This window comes from Natrix helvetica (genome assembly GCF_964273705.1).
Source record: "Natrix helvetica genome assembly, chromosome: 1".
Taxonomy (NCBI): Eukaryota; Metazoa; Chordata; class Lepidosauria; order Squamata; family Natricidae; genus Natrix; species Natrix helvetica.
In genome coordinates this window covers 116,639,426-116,666,377 of record NC_138548.1, presented here as the reverse complement: position 1 = coordinate 116,666,377, position 26,952 = coordinate 116,639,426, and the positions used below count along the sequence as shown (strand labels likewise).

Here is a 26,952-nt window from a genome sequence, read left to right as displayed (position 1 = left end):
GAATATTTGTGGTTTTTGTCATTTATTGATAGTTATTTGAATTTCAAAATAACTGATATCTTAACTAGTCTCCCATGATTCCTCCAATTATCTTAAGTATAAAAAGTAAAGTATTATAAATGCAAAATTAACATTTCTAGTGCACAAAAACTTACACAATACTTGGAAATTTAATGTTTTAACCATAGAAATCAATGTTCAGTTATTGGGATGTGATTGCTTTTCCTTAGAAAAATTGTTTGAAAACCACTGGCTGTACTGAATTGAATTTTGTTTTCTTGGTTTTAAATCTCTCGTGAATGCTGTCAAGTTGTCATGGAAGTCTGGAGCTTTGCAGAATTCAGTTGAAAAACTCTATTCTAGAGACAATCTAAATCTCTCCTGTTGTCAGTATGGCAAATTGTATTAAACTGCACAAAATCCACCTTTTGACAAGGGAAAACATACATAAAATAGAAAAGTGATGCAGCCAATATGCAGTAAAAAATGGTGATGATATCTTGGGTGAATTACTTGTTCTTCATTGACCTGGCTGTACAAATCGGTGTTTCTCCCTCATTTCACTGAACAATTTAAGAATATTTTCTGCACTTAAAATTATTGCAAGCAAACAAGTGACAGTGATTCCAATGCCTATAAGGCAGGCAGCGATGTTCAGGTATTTGGCTTTCTTCCCATAGATAGCTGCGCTTTCAGGATCTCCAATAACTTTACGATCCCTTGCCTGAAAAGGATAAAATGAAAAGAAAATTAAACCTTAAGGCATATTTATACCAGTTATAAACCTCAAATTATCTACATACAACTGCTGTGAAAATTAATGCTACATTCAATCAAATAGCAAAGTTCCTGTCTTTCATATCTTTGTTCATATTTTAACCTTGGGGGATGTTATACTTGGAAACAGATCTAAAAGGAGTATTTGTCCATTTTATTTTTGCTTCTTTTTTATTCCATTTCCATGCAAAGACTATATTTTGATTGGTGTTAATATGCTTATAACTCTGAATTGTATGGATGCAAAGTGTTGAGAGTGTAGTGTATTAATATCACCAGTAAGTAAATAACCCACTCTTTTGAAGACAGGTGGTAGCAACAGATTGAGATCAAGTTTTTCTCAGAGATCTTGAGAAGACCAGAAACATTTTGGAAGACTGTTCTTCCAAAAGCACAATGCCTTTCCTTTAAACAGGATCTCATTCTAAGACCAAAATCTAGTGGGACAATTTCCTCCCCCCAATATGAACTTCATTAGCCACCAAAGTCAAAGGTGGTTTTTCATATATTCTTGTCACACACAAAGCTAGAGCTAGGAAGAGAGATTACTAAAGCAAACATCTCACAAACAAATGATGTCAAATTTGAAAAAGAAAACTCATCCCTTTCCAGGGGATTGTAGAGGTCCGGAAGGCCTGGAGGAATGTTGTCCATGGGGTCGTGACGGGTGGGACACGATTTCGTAACTAAAAACAACAATCCCTTTCTCTTTATACCCCCACAAACATGTCCTATGCTATAAAAAAAATACCAACCCCGAGATCCCTATATTGTGCCAGCGTTGGGGAGAATTAAGTTTTCTTAGATGAGCCGGGAGGATGGCTATATCTCCAGTGTTAAGCAAGGCTTGGCAGCTTTTCCACGGAAAGTCCCGCTTAGGCAATTCTGTAGAGAAAAATCCAGCAGGCGGCGCACGGAAGAAGGAAACAAAAGTCTGGAATTTCCACTTAATGGATGTGTTGCTGGGGAGCGTAAAAGACCCGCGGAGTGCAGCGTGGGACGGAGCCAAAACCCAGAAAAGTAAGCGAAGCCTGAAATACTGAACGAAGCAAAGCCAGGCAAACGTTCCCGAAAGAAATGTCACGCCAGGGGGGAAAACTCCGATGAAATCAAAACGGCAGAATTTTTACGGGCGGGAGGGGGGGGAGAAGCTCCGGCGCCTAACTTAAGCTTCTCGGTCCCTTCTGGGCTCGCTCACCTTGATGGAGAAGACGAGGGCGCTGAAGCTGAGGCAGCAGAAGCAGTAGCCGCTTAAGAATAAAAGGTTGAACAAGGACCAGAGGACATAGTCACTGGGCTGCTCCCCCTCGAGTCTCCGCGAGGCAGGTTTGAGGCCAGCGGAGCCCTCCTCCTCGTTGTCGGCGCCGTCGTAGGAGCGGGGCTGCAGGTCGAGGCAAATGGCCTCGGACGACATAGCTGCCCGGGAGACCCAAACTCTGCGGAGCGTCCCGCAACCAGAGAGAGCAGGGCTGCGTCGTCAAACTCAAGGAAAGCAGAGGGCGAGGCTACTTGAGGGACGAGGAGCCTGGGGGAGCTCAAGAAAACGAAACCGAGCGACTCCAGCCCGGAGAGCCTTCCCAGGCGGAGAATGACGCTGGCTTTCAGTCAATAGCTTGGGAGCTGCGTGAGTTTCGAAACATGTGCTTAAGAGCTGACATTTCTTACCCCGCAGCAGCCCAAAATGGCATTTTGTGATACTTGCGTAACATTATAGAGCTCCAGGCTGCCTCAAGCCATGCACGTCAGTGGGAGGACAAATATTGGGAAACCTCTTTCCGTCAGGACCAAATCGAGTGAAGATGCGAGTACTCACAACACTCATAGCAGTCGTGGGGAAGGAACGTTTTGGATTCGTATCAAACGTTGGGGAAACGCTTAATTTCACTGCTGGCTTGTCAGCCCCGCCCCTCCCTCAGCCCCCAACAAGAGCAAAAAGAATTCTTTACGCAATATATTTCTCAAAAAACATAGTCCAATCGTGTGTGGTGCTGTGTGTTATATAAAGAAATTTGAAATAATTAAAAAATGGAATATGAGTAAAACAAGCTCAGAGATATGTAAAGAATAAAAAAACTCATTAAAACAATTTCACTGTTAAAACAGTTTCGTGAAGGATATTAATCAACACAGCAGAAAAACTGCAAAAGTAAACAATGAGAAAAAGTAAAAAATAAAAAAAAGCCAGTGATTTAAAAATAGAGAAACGAATATGCATATTGAGCTTAAAATACTGCCCCAAAATTTACCCTACTTTTAACAGTTAATTTTGAATTGAATTAACAAAAAATAAGGAAGACAATGATTTTGCCTTGTTTAAAGAGTTTCTTTTTTTATTATTCTTAAAAAAATTTTTGGTTTTAAAAATTTTTACAAAGGAAAAAGGGTAAAAGGTTATGGAACATTTTGACAGCTACATTGTGTGTGTGTGTGGGGGAGAAGCCTCCCCCCCCCCGGGTCTCACAACTTTTACAAAAAAGAAAAATAGAAAACTATAAACATTTACTTAGATATTAGCAGTTTTAAGTTTAATCAAATCATCAGTATGTTTCAATCATTTTACTTTTGTCACTTCCTTAAAAATACATTGTAACAACATTTGGAATAGTGTTTCAATTCACTTTTGTGATCTGAGTCTTCTTGTTGTCTCCTCTTCCCCCCCCCCCCCATCCACTGGCAGAGCCTCAGCCCCTCCCTGCTTTGTGTCTTGTGTAGGATCCCCCACATCACCTAATAGAGCAGTATGTTTTTTCATGAAAGCCTCTGCTTCCACAACTGTTCTACTGCCCTCCCAAAAAATCAACATGCCTTCTGGTAACAGCCATTTGAACCAGATCCCGTTATTATATATATATTTTTGCTAAGAAGGTATATTTCCTTCTCTTATCTCTTACTTTCTTTGGGATCTGCTTAAGAATGGCTATTTCTTTATCGTATTTTAGTGGTCCTCCCCTTTGAGCTCCTAGAACCTCATCTCTTGTAGTTTTTCTAAGAAATTTAACATGAACTTCCCTTGGGACATTATGTGTTCTTGCATAGGCTGAATTAAACCTATAGATCAAGTCAATATCCCACCCAAGCTGTTGTTTATATATTCTGTTAATATATTCTGCTAACATTGTGGTCATAATCTCTTTAAGATCTTCATTTTCAACTTCTGGTAAATTTTGAAACCTAAAAAAAAATGAACATCCTTTCAAATTCCGTTTTTATCAGGTGATTCTCAAATTCTATATTCCCCCTTTGGATTGCCTCCAGGCCACTCCTCATCCCAACCGCACCCTCCTCCAGTGCACCTATCCGCTGTTCATTCTGCGTTGTTTTTTGTTGTGTCTCTCTGAGCTGATCATTTAAGTCCTGCAACTGTTTTTTCACTTCATCCTGTCCCTTTAAGAGGGCCTGAAGCATCTGCTGAGTAGAGAAATCCTTTGAACTCTCTTCAGGGGCTTTAGGTTGTAGAAAAGACCCCAACTGTGACTGGTGGGCAATGTGGCTGGACGTGGAAGATGTTGGGGCCGACAAGGCCTTTCCAGGTAGTAATTTTTTTGGACCCATCATGAAGCTCGGAGATAGTTGTTGTTCTATACGAGAATGGTGTCCGTGGGAAAGCACAGCCGGTAGAGGCCACCAAATAGGCAAGTCCAAAGGAGAATAAGTTGTTTAATTCAAGACCAAAGCAGATGGGTAGATCAAAACATTCCAAATCCAGGGGAAAAGTTTGTTTGAAGAGGCTCCTGGAGATCTCTGGGGTAGAAATTAGATCAAGGCAAACAAAGTCTTTCAAGGGAGGAGTCTCATGCTCACAGACAAAGAAGAAGGAGGAAGTGAGCCATCTTGGCTCAGCCAGCACCGGTGGTTAGGAAACAGCAAAATCAGAATTCCCATAGATAGCTTTAGAGAAGAATCAATTCACCATCCTTTCTTTCACAGTTGTAGTCAAAAGAGAGAAAAAAGAGAAAAAAAGAGTTTTCTTTTCCTTTTTTCCCCATTAATCAAGGGAAGTGAAAGTATTTTAAACTTTTTTGAACTTTCTCTCTCTCCCTTGCAAGGGAGAGATTTTCCAAGTGCCGCTTTTCCGAGGGGGGTGGAAATTCCCTCCCCCCTCCACTTTTAACTCCTTCACTGGTTGAAACAGTCAGGAAAAAAAACTGCAAGACAGTCAGTAAGGTTTTAAACTATATAAAACCTGGAGAAAGCCCCCACCTCACTGCGCTTCAGCTGCTGCATTCAAATTGGTCATTTCCTTCTTGGCTGCGCTTGGCGAAGCGGGCGTTGGGATTCCGCTTGCTCCCTGCGCTCCACGGCTCCTGGGGCAAAGCTGGAGACCCCCCTGTGGCTGCTGCCATTCCAGGGGGTCCCAGCAAGCCGCCCCTACAGCAGGGCACCACTCCAAGGCACCCTGTGCTCCCCTAGGATCCAGGGGAGCCCACCGAGGCAGCGAGAAGGCAGACGCTTGCGTCCGTCGCCTTCGGCTGCCGGAAGTGATCTCTGTTTAAAGAGTTTCATGGCTGAGTTTTTATAAATATGAAATTGAAGGTAGGTACTTGGAGTAGGCCCGTCTTTATATGAGGGATCTACAGTGGTTCCTGCTGCCCTTTCAAAAGAAGAGGAACAATACTTTGCTCGTCAAGCAAACTGGTCACTTCCCTCCGTTGGTGGGAATCCGGGGCCATAGAGAGGGGATGCCATTTCAGGGGATGCCATTTCAGGGTATTCCACAGGGTCACTATCACCATGGATGCCAGCCTTTATGGTTGGGGTGCACACATGGGGCATCACATGACACAGAGTCAGTGGAGTCAAGAGGAGGCGGAGATGAACATAAACTGGTTAGAACTACGGGCTATCAGATTGGCATTATTGAAGTTCCAACACTTCATTGGGTCAGCACGTACTAATCCTCACGGATAACATAACTGCCAAGGCCCATGTTAACAGGCAGGAGGGTACTAGGTTTCGGGACCTAATGATAGAGGCTAACACACTGGGCTCCTAGGTGGAGGACCACCTACGCTCCATCAGGGCGGAGCACATCTCGGGGGAGGCTAATGTGCGAGCAGATTGGCTCAGTAGGTCCAGAATCAACCAGGCTGAATGGCAATTACACCCTTCTCTTTTTCAGGAGATTGTACAGCAGTTCGGGGACCCGTTGGCAGACCTGTTTGCCTCCCAACACAACACCCAACTCCCCAGGTTCTTTTCGAGATTCCATGCACATGGAGCAGAGGGTGTGGATGCGCTTCACTGCCCCTGGCCCAGGGGTCTCCTGTATGCCTTCCCCCCAGTGCCTCTACTACCCAGGGTGATCTGCAAGATTATCAGTGCAAGAGTGGAGCTCATACTTCTGGCACCATATTGGCGACCGTGGTTGGCCGACCTTCAGACACTATCGGTGGAGAGACCTTGGAGGACTCCAACGGACAAGATCACAGTTAGTCAGGGGTCACTGGAACACCCGGAGCCGCAGTGGCTTCAGTTGACTGCCTGGCGATTGAGTGGCATGCTCTCCAGAGGGGTGACTTCTCAGATAGGGTCATAGGTGCGCATTTACAACGCCACCTGGAAGGCCTATTGTGCTTGGTGTCGCTCCAGACACATCATTCCAGTTGAGTCTTCCATCTCCCAATCCCTGGAGTTTTTACAGGACAGTCTCGAGAATGGGTTGTCCCCCAACACTATCAGGAGACAAGTTGTGGCTCTTAGCACGATACTTACCTGGGGAGAGGGACAGCCGATTTCACACCACCCTGTGGTAAGGAGGTTCCTGAAAGGGGCCGCCAATCTGCGGCTTCCAGTAGTACATCGTTACCCTTCCTGAGATCTCCCCAAGGTATTGGAGGCACTTACCAGCTTCCCTTTGAGCCTCTGCAGGAGGTTCCCATATGAATACTTACCTGGAAGGTCGCATTCCTGGTAGCAATAACAACTGCTAGGAGAATATCGGAATTACACCCCCTTTCGATGCGTGAGGACTTATGCAGGTTTTAGCCTGACTGGGTGGTGCTAAGGCTAGACCCCTCTTTTTTGCCAAAGGTGGGGTCCTGGTTCCATAGGGCTCAGGAGGTTATTCTTCCCAATTTCTTCCCTTCACCAGTTCACCAGCTGGAACAATGGTGGAACACATTAGATGGGCGCTGAGCACTTGAGGTGTACATTCAACGCACAGTGACCTTCCACCGCTCAGAGGCGCTGTTTATTTCCTTCCTGGACACCTCTTTGGGCCAAAAGGTATTGGTGGCTACCATAGGACAGTGGGTGCGTAAATGCATCACAGCAGCATACAAGGCACATCATGAGGGAAGGTGTTATTGCCCAATCTACTAGGAGTGCGGCCACCACCATGGCGTGGGCCACTTAGGCGTCCCTGGATGAAATATGTAGGGCTGCGTCTTGGGCCTCTCCTTCGCCATTTATTAGGAATTATAAATTGGACAAATTCGCATCGGCCGACGGCGCATTCAGGCTCAGGGTTTTACAGGCTGTTAGTTCTCAAGGTTTCAGATCGGAACAGTGCACAGCCCACCCTTGAATTAGCCAGGCTTGGGTATGTCCCATTCATAATTAATTAATAATTAGACTCAGTCCAATCAGAGTAAGGACCGTGTTAACCCATTCATGGATGCTATCTCCACCTTATTAGAAGAGGCGTATCAGGTAGGTATCAACGCCCTTTTTCACTACCAGTTTGCTGGGTGTGGCTAGGTGGTGCATGTGACTGAGTGGGTGTGGCCAACTTGACATCACTCATGCCACGCCCACTCAGTCACATGACACCCCCCCCACCAAGCTACACCCACAGGAAGAGGTAAGAAAAATTTTGAAATTTCTACCTATCTGCCCCCTCATTTTCCCTTCTTTAGCGACCCTGCCCCGCCCCACCTGCCATCCCCAAATTGCGCCCCACTGCGAGACGTGCATCTTACCAGAGTTTGGCAGCTCCCTTGCATCTCTCAGCTGGTGTGCGCAGGGAAAAACCTTGCACAGTAAAGAAAAACTTGTCGTGACTGTGAGGCAATTAACAACTTCTCACACTCTTGGGAAGTTTTTCTTTACTGTGCAATGTTTTTCCCTGTACACAATGTCTGAGAGACGCTCACAGTGGGGTGCAATTTGGGGTGGCAGGGGGTGGGGTGAGCTACAAGATGTGCTTCTTACTGGAGACTGGCAGCTCAGGATCTTGTGGCTTTTTCAGGGTTTTCTAAAAAAAAAAGGCCTCTGCAGACGAGCTTGAAAACTTCTGAGGTTGCTTTGGGAGGGGGAAGTCAGGCAGCATTTACCCCCCTCCCCAGGTGCCTGCAGCCTCAGAGAGTCTGCAGCCTTGGAGCACCTCCTGGTCCTTGCACAGTAAAGAAAAATTTCTCGTGAGTGCAAGAAGTTGTTAATTGCCTAGCACTCAGCGCCAGGATCTGCCGGCTGCCTCGTATCTACAGTTTACTCAGGGTATATTTACTTGTGAGCATGGTGCTCACAAGTAAACTGCAGATTAGAGGCAGCCGGTGTGGGCGCTACACCTGAAGGGCTGGCAGCCTTTGGCAGAGGTGGTACCAACTCTGCTCTGAGGTGCTGAGGACCCTGCTGGCTTTTGGGGCTGCTGCTCACCGTATCCTGGCCAAAGCCACGTGGGAAAACTCCCTAGCAGTTCTGGGACTTCCTGCCACCACTGCTGCCACCAGCCGCCAGCTGCAGCAAAAGCCACGCGGGAAAACTCCCCAGGAGTTCCAGGACGCCCCACCACCTCTGCTGCCACCGTGGCTGGGACTAGGACAGGGCACTGTCCTCTCCTGCCGCCACCACTGCCCTCTCCTGCCACCGTCCTCTTCTGCTACTGCCCTCTCCAGCATGCCAAGCTTGCCAGGCTGCCCCGTCCCTCCCTCAATGCTTACCTGTTTGTAGGCAGGAGAAGGCAGTGGATGCACGTGGCGAAGGCAAAGCAGGGCGAGTGGCTGAGCGGGCAGACCGGTTTGGGGGCGTGGCCAGCCAGTGGTCACTACTGTTCTGCGACCCAGGCCGGCATACCACTACCAGTTCAGCCAAACCGGTCCAAAACGGTAGGAACTAAATAGCGTCCATAAACAGTTTAGCAAATCTGACTTTCTTTTCCACCCCATCTGTTGCCATCGACACAACTTTAAACATATCAATTCTTAGGTCAGGGAGCATTTTTAAAATGATGTTGGAAAAGATTTGAAGGTCCTTGGATGATCTGAGGATTCCTGCCTGTATGGGGGTTCAACTAGAAGACCACCTTTCTAGCCCAGATTCTACATTTTAGCTTGTTCCTGTATGTTATTGAGCCGCGGGAAGGAGAGCGAGGCCCGAGGGAGGCCCGAGAGACCCGAGGCGCCGGAGGGAAGAAGGGAAGGAGAGTGAGGCCTGAGGCGCCGGAGGAAGTGGAGAGTGGTAAGATCGGCAGAAGGGCTGCAGGGAGGCCGCAGGGAGGCCGATGCAGCCCCCCGGGCCCAATAACAACGACTATGGGTGGCCAAATGGACGGAGGACTATTTATAACTATGGCAGGCCATGGAACGGAGGCTTTGGAACATCAGAGGCCCATGCATAAGGTCTGACCCTGTACTTTGCTGTGCTCATTACTACCCCCCCCCACTCATTTACCACCTACTAATTATGGGCTACCCGCCCTACCGCCTATTACGAACTACCCCTTAGCTGCAGCCTTTTATTCACCAGCTGGCTATTTTATTTCCATCAGCCCATCATTTCCATCTAGATGTGGACTATCTCCATCAGCCTATCCCCTTGCCAGGACTATCCCCTTGCCAGGACTATCCCCTTAGTGGGAATTGCGGCTGCTAACGCATATTAACATCGACAGCTCCCACTTGATGAACTTGGCCCTGTCCAATATGTTATATACGAGGCTAGACCTGCTACAGATACGAGAGTCCCCCCTCTCGCAGTTATGGCCTCCTGCCCTTTCAAGGGCCCACCTTGAGGACGGGTTCATTAACCCAGAGAGGTGGAGGAAGCGCACATTGAGGGGTTTTTTAATTAATTGTTTTTTAAAAATTGCAAGGGGTTCCAGGTATGGGGGGGGGAACAGGTCAGGAGTGATGGTAGAGCCAGGCATCTAGGTGTGGTCGAAGGAGGAGGGAGCGGAGTGGGGGAGGAGAGGGAAGATAGCATTCCTGTGCAGGGCTCTCTGATACCAACAGTCGTGGGGAGGGGCAGGTGCGAGGACAGATCAAGAGCGCGTAGTCGGTTGGGAGACCGGGGTTTTTGGTCATACCCGGTCGTTTGTACCAACCCCTGCATACTAGGTGGTCAGGATCTACAGACCCAAGGCCTGAGACTGCTGTTATGCAACGCGAGGTCCGTTGTCAATAAGGCCCCCCTCATCCACGATCTAATTTTGGAGGGGGAGCCAGACCTCGCAGGAATAACTGAGACCTGGTTGGGCCACGAGGGAGGCTTACCCCTCGTGGAAATGTGCCCACCAGGTTATCGAGCATTTCACCAGCCTCGGGCCCAGGGAAGGGGCGGTGGGGTAGCAGTGTTTATCCGGGAAGACTTGGAGCCGAGAGAGTTCACTGTGCCGCAGACATCCGGGTGTGAGTCCCTTGTCGTGAGATGGGGCCCAGGGAGGCAGTTGGGCCTGCTGATAGTATACCTGGCTCCTCGCTATACATCAGCGGCCCTGCCTGAACTCCTCGAGCTGATCTCATCGGTGGCGGTTGAGACCCCCAAACTTTTAGTGATGGGGGATTTTAACCTGCCGTCGATGGGAGACGCGTCTGAGGGGGTTTGGGAGTTCATGGCTTCCATGACAGCCATGGACCTGACCCAATTAATTCAGGGCCCTACTCACGAGGGAGGCCACACGCTGGACCTTGTCTTTGTCTCTGGCCAGTGGACGAGTGATCTGGGAATAGGGGATTCAACTATTATTCCCCTGTCATGGTCAGATCACTCACTTCTCCGACTTGACTTCCCTGGTGCTACCCCCCGCTGCGGGGAGGCAGAACCGGAAGGTATTAGATGGTTCCGCCCCAAGCGCCTGATGGAACCAGATAAGTTCCAGACGGAGCTTGGGCCACCTCCTGTAGACCTGACCCGCCCCCGGGTGGAGGACCTGGTAGACGCATGGAATAGTGCGACTGCCGGGGCCCTAGACCGAGTGGCGCCTTTGCGGCCTCTCCTGCGGCGACGAACCACCCTGGCCCCTTGGTTTACCGAGGAGCTAAGGGTGATGAAACGCCACAAGAGACGCCTAGAGAGTCGTTGGAGATCCTCCCGTTCCGAATTTGACCGAGCACAGGCACGAGCCTATTTGAGGACGTACCTTGTGGCAATAAGAGCGGCCAAACGTCAACATTGTGCCACCCTTATTGCGTCCGCAGATAACCGCCCTGCCGCCCTGTTTCGGGTGACTCGCTCCCTCTTGTTTGAGAGGCCGCGGGAAGCCCCCTTACAGGGCAGAGCAGAGGAGTTTGGGAAATATCTACAGGACAAAGTCGCTCAAATCCGGATGGGATGGGCCCCTTTCAGTGGTCCAGTGGAGGCGCCCGAGGCGAGTCTTGAGGGACCACTCTGGGAGGAGTTTGACTCGGTTGCCATCGAGGATTTGGACAGGCTGCGTGGATGTTTGCGACCTACCACATGTTTATTGGACCCGTGTCCCTCCTGGCTTGTACTGGCATCCTGGGAGGTTACACGCGATTGGCTCCTGGGCCTAGTGAACGCCTCGTTGGGCGAGGGGTTTCTGCCGGCCGCCTTGAAAGAGGTGGTTGTGAGGGCCCTGCTCAAGAAGCCTTCCCTGGACCCAACGGATCTAGTCAATTATTGTCCAGTCTCCAACCTTCCCTTTTTAGCGAAGGTTGTAGAGAGTGTGGTGGCACAACAGTTTCCACGTCACCTAGAGGAGAATGATTATATAGACCCGCGCCAGTCCGGTTTCCGACCCGGGCACAGCACGGAGACGGCCTTGGTCACGTTGGTTGATGATCTCTGGAGGGCCAGAGATAGGGGTTGTTCCTCTATCCTGGTCCTATTAGATCTCTCGGCGGCGTTCGATACCATCGACCATGGTATCCTGTTGCACCGGCTAGAGGGGCTGGGAGTCAGGGGCACCGTTTTACGGTGGTTTGGCTCCTACCTCTCTGGCCGGACGCAACGTGTGTTGGCAGGGGAGCAGAGATCGACCCTGAGCCCCCTCACATGTGGGGTGCCACAGGGGTCGGTGCTCTCGCCTCTCCTGTTCAACACATATATGAAACCGCTGGGCGAGATCATCCGTGGTTTTGGGGTGGGATATCATCTGTATGCTGATGATACTCAGCTATACATTTCCACCCCGAACCACCCCAACGAGGCCGTTGAAATGATGTCCCGGTGTCTGGAGGCCGTACGGGTCTGGATGGATGGCAACCGACTAAAACTCAACCCTTCCAAGACGGAGTGGCTGTGGCTTCCGGCCTCCCGGTTCAACCAGTTGCTTCCATCTCTGGCCATTGGGGGCGAGCAACTGGCCCCCGTGGAACGGGTGAGCAATTTGGGCGTCCTCCTGGATGCCCGGCTGTCCATGGATGACCATGTAACAGCCGTGGCAAGGGGGGCGTTCCATCAGGTTCGGCTGATGCGCCAATTGCGCCCCTTATTGGACCGGGATGCCCTACGCACAGTCACCCACGCGCTGGTGACGTCTTGCCTGGACTACTGCAATGCTCTCTACATGGGGCTTCCCTTGAGATGCACTTGGAGACTGCAGTTGGTCCAGAATGCGGCCGCGCGGGTGATTATGGGGAGGACTAGATACTCCCCTGTAACACCTCTCCTGCGCGAGCTGCACTGGCTTCCTGTAGTCTACCGAGTGCGTTTCAAGGTTTTGATTACGATCTTTAAAGCGCTTCATGGCACAGGACCTAGTTACATGCAGGATCGCATCCTGCCCCATACATCCCTACGACCAATCCGCTGACACAGAGAGGGACTTCTTCGGGTGCCGTCCACTAAACAGTGTCGGGGGGCGACACCCAGGAGCAGAGCCTTCTCTGTGATGGGCCCAGCCCTGTGGAATGACCTCCCCCGTGACATCAGGATTACTTCCGATCTCCTCTACTTCCGTGTACAACTGAAGACCCACCTCTTTCAACTATCTGGCCTGGCTCAACCGTAAATTTTTTCTTATTCCTCCTGACATTCCTTTTAAATTTTTAAATTGTGTTATTATTAATGGGGTTTTTAATGGTGATTTTTAACTGTCCAAATGTGATGTAATTTGTTACCTCCTCCGTGCATGTATGTCTTTGTATATGTGTGTATTTGGATGTTAATGTGATTGTACATATGTTTTATGTTTTATATGTCCTATTGTACGCCGCCCCGAGTCCTGTGTGGAAAGGGAGCGGCTAATAAATTCAAATTTTTTATTATTATTATTATTATTATTATTATTATTATTATTATTATTATTATTATATTGCTGGTGGGAATCATGACATACTTTGCTGAAAAGAACTGCTTGAACTTGCTGTTTGCTGAAGTTTTTCTTTAGCACTTCAATGTTTAAAAAGTTGTTAAGAGCATTAAGTAGGTAGTTGATTTATCAAGAACCTTTCTTTGTGTGTTAGAGCTCTAAATGCTATTCAATGTACAATAATATAAGTGTAATTTACAAGACACTCGTTTCAGGCAGGTCCCTGAGCAGAGTGATAAGAAGCCCCCACACAAACCTCAAAAAGCCTCTGGTTGCAATTAGTCCAGCCCAGCACTGTCTGCACCAAGGCTGCATGGCAATAACTCCCAAACGTATATGGCAAAACAAGAGCAAAGCAAGGAGTTCAGGGAGCAAAAGATCAGGTAATCAGTCCAGAACGCCACACAGGAATGCAAGGAATTTTGGCAAGAATCACTTGGCAAGTGACCACAGCATGATTGACTTTTGTCTAAATTTACATCCTTACAAAGAATCTCATAATAGGACTCCTAAATGCAACTTCAAAAAGCAACCTATGATCTCATAGCTGCCGACCTCTCATCTCTATAGTGGCAAATCCTATTCAATGACTGCAACACTGCTGAAGACTATTCTAACACTTTTCTACTTGAAGTTCAAAAAGTCATTAATCTATATGTACCTTTTGTAACACCCAAAGCCCAAAAGAACAAATTACCCATATCAATAGGAAACTGAAATCCAAAAAGAAAATCCCTTTGGCAGAAAAATAAAACTGGCTATGTAGCTAACTTCAAAAACCGATACAAAACCTTATGCCACCAAATAAAAACAGAATGTGCCAATTACCACTGCAAATAGGAGGAAGAGCTGTTACACATGAAATCCAATCAAGCCTTCTATAATTTCGTAAATGCCAAACTTGAAGATTCAAAAACCATCCCACCTCTAAAAGGGCAAAATGGTGTAGATTGTAACAATGATGCCGGTAAGGCCAATCTCTTCAACAATTTTTTCAGTTCAGTTTTTGTCAAGAGCAATGGCATTTCTCCCTCATTTCCTACTCCTATTACAACCAATTGCAATGATCTAATCCACATTGATTTTACTGATGATGCCGTCAAAAGGGCATTACACAATGTAAAGCCATCTCTTTCTATTGGCCCCGATAGAATATGTGCCTACTTTCTACCGCCTTAGCTGAACCTCTAAGCATCATCTATGAAGTATCTTTTAGAATGAGCTCCTTGCCTGACCTACGGTCATTAGCAACAGTCATATCTACCTTCAAAAAAGGAAACCCTGGCCTTGTTGAGAATTACAGACCAATCTCCCTTTGCTGCATCACATGTAAAGTCATGGAATCCATCATAAATCAATCCATCACCCTCCACTTAGAGACAAACAACCTATTCTCTAATAAACAATTTGGTTTCAGGGGGGAAATTGTCCTGTAATCTACAACTCATACAGTGCAAAAACATTTGGACCTCTCAACTTGATCAGGGTAAAGCAATAGTTGCAATCTACATAGACTTCTGCAAAGCCTTTGATTCAGTGGTACATGACCAACTTCTGTTAAAACTAAATTCTTACAGCATTTCTGGATCTTTGCACAAGTGGATAGCTGCATTCTTATCAAACAGGCAACAAGTAGTCAAAATTGAAAATGCTATATCAAACCCTGCACCAGTTAGCAGTGGTGTTCCCCAAGGCAGCGTTCTAGGACCAACTTTCTTCCTACTTTACATAAACAACCTTTGTGATCATATTATAAGCAGCTGCGTCCTCTTTGCCGACGATGTAAAACTATTTAACACCACAGGCAATTCTACTATTCTACAAATGACCTACATTATGTATCTGAATGGTCAAACAATTGGCAACTCCAAATCTCTGCTAACAAATGCTCAGTCCTACACATTGGCAATAAAGATCAGAACATCAAATACAAGCTGGGCAGAAATGATCTAAAAGATGAGCCACATTCTGTCAAAGATGTGTCCTCATTTCGAAAGACCTAAGCCCCAGAGCTCACTAACATTGCCAAAAAGGCATTCAGAGTTGTCAACCTTATTTTACCTAGTTTTCTCTCTGGTAACACTATGCTGCTAACCAGGGCATATAAAATCTTTGCCAAACCTATACTAATACTGCTCACCTGCCTGGAACCCACACTGCATTTCGGACATTAAAACATTAGAGAGGGTCCAAAGGTATTTTACAAGAGTACTTAACTCCTTTCCTTGTAATAAAATTCCATATATCACCAGGCTTGAAATTTTAGGCCTGGATAACCTTGAACTATGCCGTCTATGTTCCGACCTGAGCTTAGTGCACAAGATAATCTGCCATACCGTCCTACCTGTTAATGACTATTTTTATTTCAACTGCAATAACCCAAGGGCTATCAATAGATACAAACTAAATATAATCCGTTCTAATCTTGATTGCAAGAAAAACGATTTCAGCAATAGAATAGTAAACGTGTGGAACACCCTACCCGATCCTGTTGTTTGTTCCTCTAACCCCCATACCTTTTACCTTAAGCTGTCTACCGTGGACATTATACATTTCTTAAAAGGTACCTAAGGGGGCGTGCATAAGCACACCAGCGTGCCTACCATCCCTGTCCTACTGTCCCATTTATATGTACTTTTATGTGTTTATGGCTATGTTTTGCTTATTTTTATCCATTTATTTGTGCCATTTTTTCATGTGTTTTCCCTACTTGTTTCCATGTACTTGTTGATGAATTAAAATAAATAAATAAAAGATCAAACGTCAGCACACAACACTTCAGGAACTCAGCGTTTGTTCCCGACAAATGCCTCTCCCCACAGTGTCTCCTTAAGTCTCATCCCTGCCTGCAGATCTTACTAATTCCGAAAAGCCTTGCCCGGACTGCCCTTCCCATGTTTCTTCCAAGGACAATGGAGCTCCCCTCTCGCTCTGTCAGTTCTTGTTCCATCTCATCTTCCCCTGCAGATTCAGACTCCGAAAGGGGCATGACAGGGATAATTTTCATCCAACGTCCAACTTTTCCTCCTTGGGGTGGGCTTGCAGCTCCCAAGGGTTCTGGAAGCAGTTCATTGGAGTCAGGAAAGGATATGGTACTGACTGAGACTATATTGATTGCAGTGGGTATGATCTCTGTTATGCCAGCTGCACTAGCTCCCAGTAAGAGTCTGCATGCAAGTCAAGACGCTTGTTGCCATCTTTTAAAGCCTGACATGCATGGAATCAATACTTGCAGGACTACTGTGTCTCTTCCTAATAGTTTCTGCTCATTCCACCAAATCAGGCAGAGTGGGCATGCCCTGGGTCTCATAGGTGATGCAGGGTCACCTTGTTGGCCCTAGGAAAAGAGCTTTCTCTAGCATGGTACCTGTCTTGTGGAATAGCCTCCCCACTGAAATATGTTGCCCTTCCAGATTTCCAAAGGCTCTGGTGACAACATTTTAATTGGGGGGGGAGGGGAGGGTTATCTGAGAGATTGATGCCAAGTTTTTGTCAGGGGCATTGAGTTAGATTCTTTTTAATGATTTGTAAACATGTTTTTTTTAAAAAAAGAATCTTGTTCTTTTCCCAGGGTTCTTTTGGCAGATAGGCAGCTACAGGAACTTGTTAAATAAACACAACAGGTGTCATTCTAATTCCCATTTGTTTTAATCCATTGTATTTATTTATTTGTAAAATTTATTTACCCATCTTACCACAGGGTAACTCTGGATGTGCTTATAATCTTAAAAAGAGAAAAACTATACAAAACCTAAAAGACATAAATACCGTCGAGATCCAAATACTGAGCTCCAATTAAAAGATGGGGAGGGAGTAGAATGAGGGGGAGGGATCTGTTGATAATGTATCAGCCCTCCCCATGTGAAACCCCTCTTTGGAGCCCCAAGCCAAAAGGCAGAACCATGTCTTTAAGCTCTTATGGAAGCTCAATAGGGTTGGAGCCAACCTCATTCAGGGAGGGGCAAGATGTCCCAGACGGCAGGTGCAACATCAGAGAAGGCCCTCAAGTAGCCTGCACCCAACAATGCCAGTTCTAAATTAGGTTCTCACCTCACTTCAAACTGAGGAAAGCAGTTATGAACACGTAAAGTTGCTAAATCAAAGCTATTCACAATTTAGGGAAGATACACGCAGTAAAGAATGTATAAAAGGAGATTACAACAATTAAATCCATTGTAACTGATCTCATAGCAGAGAAAAAAGACAGAAATAAATTCAGAAATAAATTCAAATAACTATATAGAATATAAGATGGACTGCATTATAAACTCACAAGACTCTATTTGCCACCATTCCTGTTAAAGAAATGCCTAAAACCTGCTCAAGAGGCAAAGCACTACTGTAATGACAAAAAACTGTCAGAATAATTTCTGTACTTTTTGTCATTTACTGATATATTTAAATTTCAAAATAACTGATCCCTCAAAATAGTGTAAATGCAAAATTAACATTTTTAGTACATGAAAACTTACACAATTACTTGTGAATTTAACGTTTTAACCATAGAAATCAATGTTCAGTTATTGGAATGTGGTTGCTTTTCCTTAGAAAAGTTGCTTTGAATACCACTGGCTGTACTGAATTGAATTTTGTTTCCTTGGTTTTAAGTCTCTTGTGAATGCTGTCAAGTTGTCATGGAAGTCTGGAGCTTTGCAGAATTCAGTTGAAAAACTCTATTCTAGAGACAATCTAAATCTCTCCTGTTGTCAGTATGGCAAATTGTATTAAACTGCACAGAATCCACCTTTTGACAAGGGAAAACATACATAAAATAGAAAAGTGATGCAGCCAATGTGGAGTAAAAAATGTTTGGTGATGATATCCTGGGTGAATTACTTGTTCTTCATTGATCTGGCTGCAATAATTAGGGTTTCTTTCTCATTTCATTCTATAATTGAAGAGTATTTGCTTGAATTAGAATTATGGCAAAGATGCACGCAATAATGATTCCCATGCTTATAATGGAGGCAGCAATGTTTAGGTATCTGGCTTTCTTCCCATAGGTAGCTGCCGTTCAGGATCTCTAATAACTTTATGATCCCTTGCCTGAAAAGGATAAAAGGAAAACCTAAAGGTATATTTATACCAGTTATAAACCTCAAATTATCTACATCAATGGTAGTCAACCTGGTCCCTACCACCCACTACTGGGCGTTCCAGCTTTCATGGTGGGCGGTAGGGGTTTGCTGTAACTCTGCTTTATAAATTTTATAAAGTAAAGTTACTTCCCTACTTTATAAATCACCATTACTGTGGAACTGGTGGACGGTTAGAAAATTTTACTACTAACAGAGATACAAAAGTGGGTGGTAGGTATAAAAAAGTTGACTACCCCTGATCTACATACAACGGCTGTGAAAATTAATGCTACATTCAATCAAATAGCAAAGTTCCTGTCTTTCATATCTTTGTTCATATTTTAGCCTTGGGGGATGTTACACTTGGAAACAGATGTAAAAGGAGTATTTGTCCATTTTATTTTTGCTTCTTTTTTATTCCATTTCCATGCAAAGACTATATTTTGATTGGTGTTAATATGCTTATAACTCTGAATTGTATGGATGCAAAGTGTTGAGAGTGTAGTGTATTAATATCACCAGTAACGTAAGTAAATAACCCACTCTTTTGAAAACAGGTGGTAGCAACAGATTGAGATCAAGTTTTTCTCAGAGATCTTGAGAAGACCAGAAACATTTTGGAAGACTGTTCTTCCAAAAGCACAATGCCTTTCCTTTAAACAGGATCTCATTCTAAGACCAAAATCTAGTGGGACAACTTCCTCCCCCCAATATGAACTTCATTAGCCACCAAAGTCAAAGCTGATTTCTTCATATATTCTTGTCACACACAAAGCTAGAGCTAGGAAGAGAGATTACTAAAGCAAACATCTCACAAACAAATGATGTCAAATTTGAAAAAGAAAACCCATTCCTTTCCAGGGAATTGTAGAGGGCAGGAAGGCCTGGAGGAATGTTGTCCATGGGGTCATGATGGGTCGGACAGACTTCCAACTAACAACAACAATCCTTTTCTCCTTATACTGATGTATAACATATGACAATTATCTCCTATGCTATAAAAAAATACCAACTCCTAGATCCCTAAATTGTACCAGCGTTCGGAAGAATTAAGTTTTCTTAGATGAGCCAGGAGGATGGCTATATCTCCAGCGTTAATTGATGGGTGGGGGGCATAAAAGACCTGCGGATTGCAGCGTGGGACGGAGCCAAAACCCAGAAAAATAAGCGAAGTCTGAAATACTGAACGAAGCAAAGACAGGCAAACGTTCCCGAAAGAAATGTCATGCCAGGGGGAAAACTCTGATGTAATCGAAACGGCAGGGTTTGCTCACCTTGATGGAGAATGTTAGATTGGGTAATGGATAGGCACACACAGGCTTAACAGTAACAACAGCTCTTTATTAAGTACAAGAAGTGAGAATAATCCAGTGAAAATTGAGTCTGACAGCAGCCCTTTTATAGGAAGCTGTCAGACCCTTCGACCAATAGGATTAAACCTCTGTTCCCGCCGGAACAGAGGACCTTGGTGGAAACCACTGTAGTTAGCCCAAGTATCTAACACCCCTCCCCTCTTGGATGGAACAATCCTACTTGTTACGTAGTCACGCAGGTAGGCGGGCTTTGGGTAGCTCTGCCTGACCTGCGCAGTTCAGTAGGAGGGGTTTCCTTGGACAGGTCGGACGGACCTGTTTGCTCCGCAGCTCCACGGTGGAAGCTCCAGGAACCTTTCACAGGGCATGGCTGGAGCTAGAGCTGGTTCGCTCGGAGCTCACTGAGGGCCTGCAACATAACCAGATATGTTTCCCGATACCCTCAGGCTTGAGCTGGCTGTGGAAGGAGTGAGTGTCTGCTCCGTTTGGGTAGGGCTTTGGCTAACTTGTGCAGGAGTTACCTCTGGTTGTCTAAGAGTGGAGTTGGACAGGCGGCCACGGAGTTGGTCAATATGCTTCCTCCAATTCCTACCGTCCACGAGCTCTAGGAGGTAAGAGCGAGGGCCAGTGATGCCTATCACTGTGGCAGGAATCCAAAGAGTTCCCCCAGCGTAGTTGTGGGCGTATACCAAATCCCCTATGCTAAATGTCCGAATCTTGCTTGTGGAGTCTGGGGGCGATGAGGCACAATAATTGGGGTGCAGCCAGTCTAAGTGGGACCTTAGCCAGCGACACATGAGAAGCTCGGAGGGGCTTTTCCCTGTAGTGGCACTGGGTGTGATGTGCTGAATTAGCAAATAGTGGTCAACCCGTGTTTGCCAATCTCCTGGGCACATCCTAGAGAGGGCCTCTTTTGCAGATCTCACCATTCTCTCCGCCTGACCATTGGAGGCCGGATGGAATGGCGCGACCAGGACATGCCTGATTCCCTGAGCTGCTAGGAAGGTCTCAAATTGCATGGCTGTAAATTGGGGCCCGTTGTCAGAGACCAAGACGTCGGCCAGGCCGTGCGTGGAGAAAAGTCTCTGTAACACCTTGATGACCACTTCTGCCGTAGTGGAAGTCATCAGGACTACCTCTAACCATTTGAAATGAGCATTGTATTAAAAGTAGGGGAAACAAGTTAGCATGGGCGAAAGTGGTACACAGTCACATAAGAGTCAATTGTGAAAAGTTTGTAATCAGTTGAAAGAACACAGTTGGATAATCTTTTGTTATTCAGCCTGAGAAAGCCCTTTACTTTGCAGTTAAAAATTTACACAGAGATCTGGTTGCCAGGGCAAAAAGCTCCTGCATTCCATTCTACATTAACAAGGTTATGAGAAAAATATAAAAAGTAAAAGACAGTCCATGTGGCTTGGCCCTCAAAACCCAAGCAAGCAGGACTAATTTCATCTGTCAATCAGTTTCCGTTGTCCATTTTAATGCTGCTTAATGCAGAAAATAAGGTCTCACAAAAGTATGTAGAAGAAAAAATTGTGAGTGAAGCCATTGCTAGACCTTCAAGAATATTAAAAGTTTCCAGTATTCAGTTCCAACTTTCACAATTTCTTTTTGTAATGGCACTTTTTATTCTGCATGCAATTTGTTTCTAGATCCTCAGGTTGAGACTTCAGATTGACAACACTTGTCAAATGGTAAATTGGAACTCTGCTGACGCTCTAATCCAGAAGTGGTATTCAGCAGGTTCTGAGAAATTCTGAGGAACAGGTAGCAGAAATTTTGAGTAGTTTGGAGAACTGGTAAATACCACCACTAAGTGGCCCTGCCCCCATCTATTCTCTGCCTCCAAGTCTCAGCTGATCATGAGGGAATGGGGATTTTGCAGTAACCTTCCCCTGGAGTGGGGTGGGAATAGAGATTTTACAGTATCCTTCCTCTGCCACATCCACCAAGCCATGTCCACAGAACTGGTAGTAATTTTTTTTGAATTCCACCACTGCTCTAATCCTTCAATTTCTAGCCATTAAAAAACATTTAATTCTATTGTAATGTAGGTTACTGCAACTGGATACTTGTTTTAATTGTCTATTCTAAACTTCAGAATTGATTCAATCAGCCACCCAACTGATCCCCAGCCTCTGGAGGCTTTCCTGAAGCCTCGGGAGGGTGAAAAATGGCCCCAACAGCCCAACCAGAAGTTCGGGAATGAACTTCCGATTTGCTCGTTGGGGGCCCTTTTTTGCCATCCCTAGCCTCCAGAGGCTTTCCTGAACCTTGGGGAGGGTGAAAAATGGCTTCCCTTGCCCTTCCGGAAGGGCGAAAAATCAGCTGGCCGGTGCATACATGCATGCCGGAGCTGACAGCTGGCGTGCCACCAACAAATGGCTCCATGTGCCACCTGTGGCACACATGCCATAGGTGCGCCATCACGGTCCCAATGGATGATAGATGGAATGATCCAACACAACCGGATGTCCAATAGCTTCCATAAACCGTTTCACAAATCTTGACTTTCTTTTCCATCTCATCTGTTGTCATCGACACAACTTTAAACATATCAATTCTTAGGCCAGGGAGCATTTTTAAAATGATGTTGCATATTTGAATCCCTGATGGACTTATTGGCGCTGTTCCTAGTTTTTCCAATTCTTTCCTTGTCAGAACATTGGAAAATCAAGCAATGACAGCTAATTGAACAGATGAGGTAACATCACTAGTTTCATCAACACAAAGGAAAAACTATTTACAATTATTTAAGTCTCCTTTTCATTGATGTTGTACATTGGAAATCATTGTCATTACTCTGTCTTTAATGGAATTTCTGCTGACTGGTAAATCAGAAATATGCTTAATAAACAAAAAGGATGCACATTTTAGAAGATTTTTTAATAAATTATCTTCACTAAGGGTCTTTCCATGCTGAGTTTTGAAGTGAGCAATGCTGAAACTTGCTGATGTTAAATTCATAGGGCCTGTTAAGAATTTAAGGAAGTAAATTCATTGACATTCTTTGTGGTGCAGTTGTTCATATTCAAGACACTTCTTGTTCACCTGAACACAAAAACTGACTATGAAGTTGATAGTGCACTCATTTTGGAAACTGCTTGCACCTTGAAAATGAGCTTCACTGGGCAAACAACCACCCCATGCAGTGGTTGGAACACATGCCATATTCTTATTGTATTTTGCAAATTTCTCTCTTTCATGATACCACCAATCACAATTCTGAAGATGACAGATCATATGCTGATACAAATGGTAAGAATCCACTTTAAGCTTTGGGTGGTGCAGTGTCACATATTCCTTGTCTTTTTGCTTATTCAATTTCTTTGGTAACTCAGCAAGACAAAAGTTTATTGTCAGGTGTTGGTGAATGCTGGTGTTTCACCCAAAACATTGTGGTGTTTCATTTTTGAAAAGTATGTTGCCATTACTACAGCAATCCCAAAGCAGTTTACAACAGTACAGGGAACTATGTTGTGAAAGAATACTGATGGGGTTTCAGTGAATTAAGGGCTTGGAAAGGCCAACAGGAAAAAATGCAGTTTAGAAAGCACCCAAAATGCGGCTGAGCATCCCACCTTAATTTTTTAAGTCTTGTTGGACAAAAATTGGTGAAAGGAACTTTAATCCCATTTGTGGCTTATTAGTTTTATCTCCCTTCGCAAGATGAAGTTGCTTTGTCTACTCAAGCAGGGCTCTACGGTATTTCAATTTCCAAATACTTCATAATGAGTTTACAAAGCCCAGTAAAGCTTACATGCATGTTCAATAACAATGCTTTAAAATCTTCCATAGTCAGATTTCTCTGCAGATATGATGATGGATGGTAAAAATGGAGGAGGTACAGTTGTTACTTAAAATGAAACTTAGTCCACCTAATTGCATATAAGTGTCTCCTGGGAACAATAATATGTCATACATCATCATGCAAATTTGTCATGATTTGGGCAATGGTAGCATAACATACCAGGGTAAGTAAAAGAGTCAGCCAATCCAAGAATTATTAAAATACTTATTACAGAATGAGTAAATGCTGGAGGTACACTTCAAGCTCAGTTTTGGATAAGATTATAATATTGCAAATTGGGGAAATTGGGGGAAAGTTAATCAGCCTTTGGTTAAACTTTTGTTTTCTTCGGGCTATGCTTGCATAATGCATTAAGCTAAAAATCATAATAAACATAATAAACTATAAAGGCAGTATTCACACCCAGTGGGATGGAAAAGGAGGCACAAGGCCTGCAAGGACCCTAAAGTGTGGGAAGCAGAAAAAGGGATTTCTTGAGGTGAACGTGGCCTTAGGAAGGCCAAAATAGGTCATGTGTGGGCTGGTAAGGTGCTGCAATGTGAGCCTGGACTTGCACTAGGCTTCCCATGGCTTTCCCCACCCAAAGCACCCTGTGCTCCCTTTCATGACCCAAACAGCTACTTAATAATTGCATTGATGAGAATGAAGATGGTGTCTGGCACATGGAACCTGAAGATTTCTTTAGAAGATAGGCTTAAGATTGAGAAGGATCTTGAAAGACTTGAACACTGTTCAACACAACAAAATGCAATTCAATGGTGAGAGACATAAAATTTACACGAAAAACCAAATGCACAGGTATAGAATAGGTAGTGCCTGGCTCAACAACAATAACTGTGAGAGAGATCTAGAAGCTTAGTGGACAATCACTCAAGGATGAGCCAGTACTGTGCCACAGCTGTCAAAAAAAGCCAATGCAATTGGGTGGGTTGCTGCCGGCTCGCTGTGTGCGCATGCACAGTTAACTGTAAATTGTTCTGCGCGTGCGCAGAACATGAAAAAAATACTAAAAAACATGCAAGAAACGGCAGCAGCGACCGGGGAACCATTTTAGGGGCATGGCCAGCTGGGTTGCTTCTGGTTCTGCAACCAAGGCCAAAACACCACTACCGGTTTGCCCGAAATGGTGCAAAACGGTAGCAACCCACCTCTGAATGCAGTCCTACATTGTATCAATAGACAGGTTATCAAGGTCATGTGAAGTGTCAGTACTGCTTTATACTGCCATGGTAAGACCACATTTGAAATATTGTAGGAACTAGATATGCCTTGTCTAAAAAAGAGAAGGACTAGAGATGTCTTGATAGCAATATTTGAGGAAATGCCACAGAGAGGAGGGAGGGGTGTCAACCTATTCTCCAAAGCACCTGAGAGCCGGACAAGAATAATTGACTATTTATCAAAGAGAACCAACCTAGAACTAAGGAGAAAATCCTGACAGTGAGAACAATTAATCAGTGGAATTAATCTGTTGCTATTAGAACAATTCAGTGAACAGGCTAAAGCATTTTCTTTATTGCTGATCACCTATTTTACAAGGATTTCACCTGGAAAAGGAGGGTCCCATAGATACCCAGATTCTGAATGGTGAAAGACTTTAAAAGTGCCAACTAGCACCTTTAATTGCACCTGGCAGTCAACTATTAATTAGCACAGATCTGTACAGATATGGAATACATAACCTTGTAATATTTAGTTTCCTTCTGACAGAGGAAAAACAATGAACATTTAGGGAAGGAAGGTTTTTATCAGCTGCCTTTTGACAACAAAAACTCTACCTACATAGAATATAAAGATGTGTTTATTTGTTTTGAACTCATCTCAACTTCATACTGAAATACAGAAAGCTCTGATATTGAGAACATACTGAAATACAGAAAAAACTGACTGTTCCATGGGAAGTGAAGCACCTAGGGATACAATTAATAGCAAAATGTGCAATAATTAAAGAAGACAACTATATGAAACTGATGCGGCAAATTAAACTAGTTTTGGAGAAATGGAAAGATCTGCAACTGTCATTAACAGGAAGAATAGATACTATAAAATGAACATTTTACCAAGATTATTATATTCCAATTCCAAATAATTCCAATAATGAAGAATTAAATAAAATAATATCAAAATATATTTGGTTAGGGGAAAAAAGCAAGGAAAGGTTTCAAAATGTTGCAAGGCTCTAAAAAAAGAGAGGGCTTTAGGTTGCCAGATTGGGAATTGTACTACCAGGCCTTGGTACTTACATGCCCGAAAGAATGGATCAACTTGAGGCATAAAAGACTATTAACTTTAGAAAGACACAATCTTCAACTAGGTTGGCATGCTTTTTTATAGCACTGGAAGAATAAGATACATCGTTACTTTCAAAGACATTATGTTAGAAATGCACTTTTTATCAGTTTGGCTTAAAATAAAAGAACAACACTATTTGAAAATACCTGTATGACTTTCCACAATGGAAGCATTGATGTATCCTAATGTTATTAATATGGAAAAAATTGTAAGATATATAGATATTTTGAATGGAAAAGGGGAATTAAAAACCGAGCAGGAACTTTGTAGTCAAGGGATGGATATTGGATGGTGGCCACAAATGCAGATACAATCTCAATATGAAAAAGATGCTAAAATGTATGTTTCAGAAAGAATTAACAAATTTGGGGCAGATATTAACTAGAACAGATGAAAAACTGATAAAGAAAATATATTGTTATCTATTTGGCATTAAACTTGAAAGTGAGCAGATAAAGGAAACAATTGTTTGAGCTAAAATTTTTGGATATGCAATAGAATTAGACAAATGGCATAAATTGTGGGCTAGAAATATTAAATTGGCTATATCAACTGCATACAGAAAAAAATTGTATAAAATGTTCTATAGAGGGCATTTTAGCATCAATAAGACCAGCAAAAATGTATAAAGATAGATCCACTAAATGTTGGAAGTGCAATCAATAACTGGTTCATATTACCATATGTGGTGGACATGCCCAAAAGCTAAAAAATATTGGACGAAAATAAATACTTGTTTGGAAAAAATGATAAAGCAGCACTGAAACCAGAGATATTTTAATTGGGCACTGGAAAAATATGATAAAAGGACTATATACTTGATCTTACATGTACTAACTGCAGCCAGAATTGCATTTGTACAACAATGGAAGAATGATGAGATCCTGACAGATGAGAGTGTAATTAAGAAAATATTAGAATGTGTAGAAATGGATAGACTAACGCAAGGACAAAGAAGAAACTGAATATTTTTTTATATGGCACCTATTTTATCAATGGTTAGACAATAGAAACAGAAGTTAGAAATGGGGGGATATAAAAAGAGTTAATACCAAAACGGAGATTTGTTAAAGTAGATAAGTTAAATATTACTGTTATTATACTATTAATGTTACTGTGATGAGTATTATTGTAAACATTTGGATTATGACTGCCTAAAAACAATTGTACCCAGAAAACACACTGTTTGATGGAAATTGAATTTTTATATGCTATATAAATAAAATAAATAAAACATAAAAAAGAAAC

General features: G+C 44.1%; 1 protein-coding gene across 1 annotated transcript; it reads right to left on the bottom strand.

Moving 5' to 3' along the window:
- Positions 1-5: 5 nt before the first annotated feature.
- On the bottom strand, positions 6-2,927 carry LOC309384159 (interferon-induced transmembrane protein 1-like). Its single transcript, XM_081937365.1, has 2 exons — positions 1,976-2,927; positions 6-724 (listed from the first exon to the last, which is right to left on the bottom strand). Exons 1-2 carry the CDS (start codon positions 2,189-2,191, stop codon positions 521-523), a joined length of 420 nt encoding a protein of 139 aa, XP_081793491.1. The 5' UTR covers positions 2,192-2,927; the 3' UTR covers positions 6-520.
- Positions 2,928-26,952: the final 24,025 nt, after the last annotated feature.

Bases quoted from the DNA above. Each gene is read 5' to 3' on its own strand.
- LOC309384159 (XM_081937365.1), bottom strand. From the start codon at position 2,191: ATGTCGTCCGAGGCCATTTGCCTCGACCTGCAGCCCCGCTCCTACGAC. The intron at 725-1,975 runs GTGAGCGAGCCC...TATCCTTTTCAG, and splicing joins CCCTCGTCTTCTCCATCAAG to GCAAGGGATCGTAAAGTTAT.